This window comes from Mandrillus leucophaeus, unplaced genomic scaffold, assembly GCF_000951045.1.
Source record: "Mandrillus leucophaeus isolate KB7577 unplaced genomic scaffold, Mleu.le_1.0 Scaffold16, whole genome shotgun sequence".
NCBI lineage: Eukaryota > Metazoa > Chordata > Mammalia > Primates > Cercopithecidae > Mandrillus > Mandrillus leucophaeus.
The window spans coordinates 776361-784318 of NW_012101587.1; the positions used below are offsets into that span (position 1 = coordinate 776361).

At 58.2% G+C, this 7958-nt stretch overlaps 2 protein-coding genes across 2 annotated transcripts in view; both read right to left on the reverse strand.

Annotated features, from left to right (window-relative positions):
• NFATC1 (nuclear factor of activated T-cells, cytoplasmic, calcineurin-dependent 1) overlaps window positions 1-542 on the reverse strand; it is a 160828-nt gene extending 160286 nt beyond the window's left edge. The window contains exon 1 of the mRNA XM_011975903.1: window positions 380-542. Coding sequence (XP_011831293.1) covers window positions 380-542 — 163 coding nt within the window. The remainder of the gene's footprint in view (window positions 1-379) is intronic.
• A 5434-nt stretch (window positions 543-5976) lies between these two features.
• Window positions 5977-7958, reverse strand: part of ATP9B (ATPase, class II, type 9B) — a 305353-nt gene continuing 303371 nt past the window's right edge. The window contains exon 30 of the mRNA XM_011975874.1: window positions 5977-6786. Coding sequence (XP_011831264.1) covers window positions 6650-6786 — 137 coding nt within the window. The 3' untranslated portion in view covers window positions 5977-6649. The remainder of the gene's footprint in view (window positions 6787-7958) is intronic.

A 7958-nucleotide genomic window follows, 5' to 3' on the forward strand; every position in this document is an offset into this window, starting at 1 on the left:
CTCTCTCCACTCCCCTCCTGTATCTGCCTCTCCCTTTCTCTCTCCACTCCCCTCCTGTATCTGCCTCTCCCTTTCTCTCTCCACTCCCCTCCTGTGTCTGCCCCTCTCTCTCTCTCTGCCCCCGGCAAGTGTGGTGTCTGGTCGCTGCTGAGGGACCTCCCTCATCACTCCTGTGTTCTCAGGTTTATAGTCCTCAGAGGCTGGGGCGGGGGCCAGCAGGGTGCCCCCCTCCTTGCCATGGGTCTGGCCTAGGCCTGGAGGGTGGCCTGCCAGGGGGCTGCAGGTTGGGGTGTCCCCTCCTGAGCGGTGTGACTGTCACGGGGCTGCAGAGGTGTGCAGCTGAGTGACCAGCCAGCCTGGACACCTGGGACCAACACACCTGCGGATCCCACAGTGCATGATCTGGGTGGCTGTGGGCTCTGGGCGATCTGCAGTGGGGCGGACACCTCCTTGTCACCGCTGCCCCGCAGTGCTCCTGAGAACTTGTGTGGGGCCCGAACTGCAGGCTCTGGGAAGGGCTGCAGGGGACAGTCTGTCTTCATGAGTCCACACTGAGGGGCGTTTCAGAACCCATGGGTGGCCTGTGGATTGGGGCAGGGCCCGGGGAGGGCCTGGAAGGGCCGAAGCAACCAAGTCGGGCCCCAGAGGAGAGGCTGCAGCCCCATGGGTGCAGGTGGGCGTGACCCAGGACTGGGATGCCCAGACCAGCCCAGGACGGGCTTTCCAACGCAGGCTGTGCTTAGGTTTCAGCATTTCAGGTTTCCTGTGCCCCAGCCCTGCAAGGTTCCCACCCCTGCACAGCCAGGGAGGCTGGCTTTGGTCCCCAGGCCCCACAACTCACCTGCTGCCGGCGCGTCCCTGCTCACCCAGCCCCGTGAGTCGCGTCAGGGATGCCTGGGTTTCCCTAAGTGCACAGCTCCACAGCTCTCAGCCGAACTGTACCGTCAGCCACGTCTCTGCTGGTTCCCTGGCACAGTTGCCCCCATAGCTCCCGCCCCTGGCTGGGCCCCCTGCACAGTCCCCACACTGGGTCTGGGCTCCTGGTCCTCAGGTCACTGAAAGCTGAGAGACAAGCGATAACGGTGCAGCCCAGGGCCCGATTCTGTCCCGGCCCACCCCGCTCTCCTCTTACTGCCTTTTGTTTCTTCTCATTTTGTCACAAATTAGGGGGGACTCAAGGAGGCCAAGGGGAGGGCCTTGTCCCCAGGTGAAGGCACAGAGCCCAGAGGACGCAGCAAGAATTTTCACAGGGGACCGTGGATGGCATCAGTCCAGGTAGTTCCTAGAAACAGGCAGAGCCAGAGACAGCCAGTGCCCCTGGTAAGGCGACCGTGGCCGTGATGTCCCCATACTGGCCCCCTGCTCCTGTCCTGTGGACCTGGTTCTCTCTCTCATTTTCTCATCTAGACAGTTACTCCCACCTGGACGGCCCCAGCTGGACAAGCCGAGGCTCAGGTCAAGAGGACACACGGCAGGGGGACAGGAGCAGGGTGGACAGGAGCAGGGCAGGCTGGCCCGGGAGCCTGGTGCATCCCGGCGGGTCAGCAGGAGAGAAGCAGGGTGAAGTGGCCTGGAAGCCTGGCGCATTCTGGACTGGGCACCCACAGCCCCTGACCACCAGCCCTGCAGGGTCCGCACGAGCATCTGTGCCTGGGAGTCAGCATCAACATGTGGCCCGGGACCCCGGTTAACCCCACTGTCTGCACGGTGCTCCCCATGGCCAATGGAAGTGAAGAGGGCAGTCTCAGAGCCCGGAGATTGTACATGGATGCCAAAACTACTGTGAGGATAACGTGGGAGCTCTCGCGGATTCTCCTTCTCCTGGCGGGGTGCTTCCTGTGATTGTGCTGGACACATGGTGTGGGCACAGGAACAAACCTTCAGCTAGGAGAATGGACAGTATTTTCTCCCCAGCACCTACAGGCAGTGAATGTTAGGTTTACAACTTCTGAGGAACTACAACTGGACCCGTTAGAGACAAACTGAAATGCAGACAATTAAAAGTGTCCCTGAGGGCGGCGGGCACCTGCGATGGAAGCTGGTGGTGCAGCTCCTTCTCGTGGCCCCAGCTCTTCTGCATAGCCTGGCCTGGGGCAGCTGCAGGTGGGAGAAGCGAGGCACACTCGGGATGGCCCTTGTTTTGCTTGTCTTTCCCCGGGGCCCATGGGGGAGGTCAGGAGTCCTCATCCGGCCAGGCCTTACCCCAGCAGGATGCCCTGAGGAAGGAACACAGGGTCTACAGGGCCAGGGGTTGCTCCACACGGGGCAACCTCCGAGGAAAGGTCTCCTCGAGGGAATCAGTGAGAATCACGACATCCCATTCCTCCAGGGCAAGAAGCTTGCTGGCTCCCCACCTGCAAACACAGCTGTGCTTGACCCCAGGGAGAAACTGAGGCAAGCTGTGAGAGGGCCTCTCGGGACAGGGAGAAGGTCTGAGGCTGACCTTGTGGTGACGGGGGAACCAGCCACGGCAGACGGTGCCCCCTCGGCTGCCCTGCACAGTCTCCCAGGCAACCCAATGACAGCAACAAGTGCTGGGAGCCCAATTTTAAAACGGACACTTCACCTAAAAATCCAGATTTCCGACTTGCAGTGATGCCTGATCTCAGGGCCTCCCTCTCTTCCTTAATGAGGGGCGGAGATTCCAAAGGCCACGTGTCTCTTCCAGGACATGGTCTATGCTGGCCTCGTCTTTCTAGATCTGGACCCCAGCGCTTCTGTTCGCATCTCGGGTCACAACCCGGGCGATGTCCACCCCCAGCGCAGATGAGCTCAGTGCCTGCAGCCTTCCGGCCCAGAACTCTCAGGACCTAGGCAGAGGTGGGGCTGGAGAATTTCTGGATTCTCTTCCAGGCCCACAGGCGCAGGACAATCCATTTTGGAAAATCCTGTTGTTAGCCTGAGCATTGAGGACTCGGCAGAACTGGCACGAGGACCCCCTTCCTCCCGGGCTTCTGCTCGGCCATGGTCCCCAGGCCCACCCGAGGGGCCGACCAGCACCTGGGACGGGTGGTGGGAGCTGAGGCTGCCCTGCAGCCCTCCACGGGGTACACTCCCCCCGTCCAGACACAGGTAACACCTCCTGTGTACAAGCGCCCGCGGGACGGGAGGAACCTCTTCAGCGAGAGCAAACTGGCTTTCCTGGGGACCCCGTTTCAGGGGTTGCTTGCTGGTGCTCAACAGGACACCATATTCAGAGGAATCCCCAAGCTATCAGCTTCTCTAACCCCCAAAATGCGAGCTGGAGCCGGGATGTCGGCCCAGGTGGCCTCGCAGGTGCCATTTCGTGGCTTCTGGCTCCCCCTTCTGGAACCGCCTGAAATGACAGCCGTCTGCAGTAGCAGGACCCGCAGCCCGGGGTGGGGGGGGTGCCTGGTGTCCCCTCCACGGCCCAGGACTTACGTGCTGGGGACTGGGCGGGGAGGGGAGGCTGCTCCTGAGTGGGACCGAGTGGCTTGCTCAGTTGTGCCAGGGGGGCCTTGGAGGTGGTGACCCCAGCGGAGTCCCTGACCCTAGGAAGGGTGCACCTGGGCCTGCCCGTGACCGTCACAGAAGGGAGGCAAGGCCAGCTTGTTTGGTCCATGTCGGGGTCTTGCTACAGGTTTCTCTGCTGGGCCTGCACAGGAGAGGAAGGCACTGGTGGCTGTCGGGGGTACGGACTTACGGGCTCCGGGAATGCAGTGCGGCCCTCAAGGCATGGCCGTCACTGACCTGGAATCGGATGAGACTATGGAAAACAGTGGCGAATCCTCGCCCACCTGCCGCCCCTGCTGGGCGCTGGCACTCTGCTCTCATCACCCCAGAGCACCAGGCCGCAGTCTCGGGTCTGAGCACGAGCTGCTCTGATGACAGGCTTTGCTTGTATCTTCCCGCCCTCGGCTCCAACCTCCCCTTTCCAAGGAGTCTCCCAAGGCTGCCGGCCCTGCTGGTTCTTCCGCAGCACTTACCTCCCTGGGACCAGCTATTCCGGGCGGCGGACAGGACCGTGAGGGTCACGCCTCTACACGTAAACCTAGAAACGTGGGGCCAGCACAGCACTGGATGCTCGGGGACGCTGCCCATCACACGCAGAAAGGAGGAACCGGCTCCTCCTCCTGCAGCACCGCCGACTCCAGACACGCAGAATGCTCTCCCCAGGATGGGCACCCTCCTGAAGGGCTCTGGGGCTGTACGGCCGGCTCAGAATTTCTGGGGCTGACACAGGTCCAGAACCTAAAAAGCAAAGAGGTTACACCGCAAGCCGGCAGCCGGTGGAAATACAGCCTCTCGCCTGACCTCAGAGCTGGTTCCTGAACTGGAGCTGGAACTGGATCTAATGCCCATCTAATGACCCTTTAGTGGGCTGTTATTTTCTTTAATCCAGCAGAGAATCCGTGTCACAGACCCCTTCCGACTGCCTTGCTGCCCGTCGTCTGCCGGGAACGCCCTGTCCGTCTCGTTTAACCCTCACAAGCAGCAGCCCCCGTGGGGTGATTTCGTTTACGGGGGAAAAGACCCCTCCCTCCTCCCGTCTCCACCTGCCCCTGACACGTCTCGATTTCTTGAGACGAGTCTTCAACCGTCTCCTCATCAGGATCCAACTGATCCACGGCCGGTCGTTGATCTGAAAGCTGGACTGCAGTGTTACTCCCAAAGGCTCAGGGGTGCAGCTTTTCTGAGGTTATCGACCATGTTATCAGTCTATTAGTGTCCCAGGTGGGTGGTTTATTTGTACAGGTGCACGAGGGAGCAGCCTCTCATTTGCACTTGGCCTCCACCCCCGAGGCCCGAGCGTGTGACCCCATCTCCTGGGCTGCTGGCTGGGGACTTAAGATTTCTACCGTCCCAACGCCCCCAACGCAAACTGCTCCGGCAGAAGCGATGAAGACACGTAAAATCCAAGTCAGCCCCCCAGGACGTGACTCCCGGGCGACACCGACTTGGTGCACAGAAGGGAAAATCCCAGGCAGCCTCCGGCAGCGACCAGACGCGCCCAGATCACCGAGCGGACTCCAGCGACACCTTGTGGGGACGCAGGAAATGGCACCCTCGCAGGGCCAGGCCCGTCTGGAAATTCAGAACGCTCAGGACAGATGACCCAGGAATTCCATTCAAAAGGCCTGTTGTGTATGGGGAAGACGGGCAGCTTCATTGCTCTCTGCGGCTATTTTCTCCTCCGCAAAGCTGCGGGGGACGGTAGGTGGGTGCTGGGCAGCCCCTCCGCTGGTTGGTGAAATGCCCTTGGAGCCCCACGCACACAGCGCGGCCAGGATTTCAGGTGACAGGGCCCACTTTGATGGGAAACGACGCGGAAAATGAACAGGTGAAACTCCTGGCAGAGGCTGCGGCGCCTGCGTGGAAAATACAGAGAAACTCTCCTTTGAACCAAGAGGCCTGGTGTTTGACCGACTTCTGCTGAGGCCTCCAAGAAGGGGCATTGCTGCAGGCGGCACAACACACCGGTTTCGAGGAACACCCCAGGCACAGGACACAGTTGAGGAAATGAACTCCTGGCCCCAAGAACCTTCCCAGTGTCACAGAAGCAAGGTCTGGCTGGGCGACACCATGAATGCAGCGTGGCAGCCGCACAGGCTTTCATCATCTCAACTGGTGCGTGTTTCCAACCAAGTAAACTCCCATGACCAGGCAAGTGAGCTATCTTAGGGGATGTGAGTTTTACAGGACAGCTGATTTCTACCTATAGAAATGGTGTTCGAGTGTGATTGTGCAAATATAAAAAGGATGGGAAGGACACGCGTGCTAGCAGCAAAGTCTCTGGGCAATGATTTACGCTGGTGGCTGCAATGGAATTGTGTTCGGAAACACCACTGTTTGTACGACTTGCCTTCAGAGCGTGTGAGAACAGCTCTTTATGTGAGAACTCAGTGACTCGAGTGTTTTTACTGAAAAGCGAAATGCGAGTATAAAGCGAGGTGTCTTCAGCAAAGGGCAGGCCGTCTGTCTGAGCAGGAGCTGCAGCTGGTGTGGACACGGGCCTCCGTGGAGCCTCAATTTTATTACATTTGAGTAGGAATGACTGTGTATTATAACATCAAAGAAAGAATGTGAATGTTAGGGAATTGCAGAAATTAAACTTTCATTCTAATTCTTAGAATGCCAGAGTAAGATAAACCCTTTACAGTAACAGTAAAATAATTCGGGCTCATTTTCAGTAGAAACTCAAGCTGCTTCAATATGGAAATAGGATTTTGACAAACACAAAAGAAGAAAGAAAAGCAGGGGTGAAGCCCCACACTGAGAGGGAGAGGCCGTCCTGGTATCTGTGCCCTGGGCTGGCCTAGCAGGGGTGAAGCCTCGCACTGAGAGGGAGAGGCCGTCCTGGCATCTGTGCCCTGGGCTCGCCTAGCAGGGGTGAAGTCTCGCACTGAGAGGGAGAGGCCGTCCTGGCATCTGTGCCCTGGGCTCGCCTAGCAGGGGTGAAGTCTCGCACTGAGAGGGAGAGGCCATCCTGGCATCTGTGCCCTGGGCTCGCCTGGCAGGGCTGACGTCCCTGCACTGAGAGGGACAGGCCGTCCCGGCATCGGTGCCCTGGGCTCGCCTGGCATACCCTCCCTTTCTCGTGGTGCTCGCTTGGTAGCAATGGCAAACCCGGTGTTCACTGGAAAGGGCAGAAGGTGCTGGGACCAGCCCGCTGGGGGTGCACAACCCCTTAGGAGGCCAGCTTGCAGTAGCTTGGCGGAGACAGCTTGCGCCTCAGGTACTTGAGGACATACAGCGGGAGGCAGCTGACCACGGTGATCGCCGACACTTTCCACAGGAAGGCCACGGTGGTGATAAAGGCAACATCTGTTGGCAGGAAACAGAAAAAAAGGTAAGAGCCGACAGGAAGCCCTGGGCCCTCATGGCCACAGCCACAGACCCAGCCAGGCCACCGGGCGGTCTCAGCTTGCCACGGAACTATCACCGTACGTTTACAGGAGCCCAGCTCCAAATCTCAGGTTTTCCTGACTGCAGAATTGTTTAACCTGCATACCGGGCATAATTCATTCTTCTTTTAATGGAAAAAACAAACCAAAGCATTATAAAGAGATTGTAGGCCAGGCACAGTGGCTGTAATCGCAGCACTTTTGGGAGGCCAAGGCAGACGGATCACTTGAGGTCAGGAGTTCGAGACCAGCCTGGCCAACACGGGAAAACCTCATCTCTACAAAAAAGACAACAAAACATTAGCCGGGCATGGTGGTGGGCACCTGTAATCCCAGCCACCGGGGAGGTGGAGGCAGGAGAATTGCTTGAACCCAGGAGGCGGAGGTTGCAGTGAGCTGAGATCACACCACTGCACTCCAGCCTGGGGACAGAGTGAGACTACATCTCAAAAAAAAAAGTTTGCAGGCCAGCTACGGTGGCTCATGCCTGTAATCCTAGAACGTTGGTACGCTGAGGTCAGGAGTTTGAGACCAGCCTGGCCAACATGGGGAAACCTTGTCTCTACTAAATATACAAAAATTATCCTGGTGTGGTGGTGGGCGCCTGTAATCCCAGCTACTCAGGAGGCTGAGGCAGGAGAATCACTTGAACTCAGGAGGTGGAGGTTGCAGTGAGCCAAGATCGCATCACTGCACTCCAGCCTGGGTGACAAGAGTGAGACTTCGTCTCAAAAAAAAAAAAAAAAAAGGGTTGCAGATGACTAATGTCACCAAATACCACTAAATGGGTAGACAATGCTCTGTGGCAGAATTTGTAAAGGCACCGAAGCACTGGAACAGACACCAACTCACCTAACCTGTGGGAGTGGTTTGGACGATCTAGGCTAGCCATTTTGGTTTTGGTTTTGGTTTTTTTAAGGTAGAGTTGACTTTATGAGGGGCTGGGGGCATCAGAGGGCAGCCGGCAGTTCCATCTGCCACACAAATGCTCAGACCGGTCTGCTCTTAGAGGCTCTGAGCCCGGCCCACCCAGAGAATGTTCTCGCCTATCACCCTCCCAGCATCTCCACAGAAGAACCATGTACTCACCAT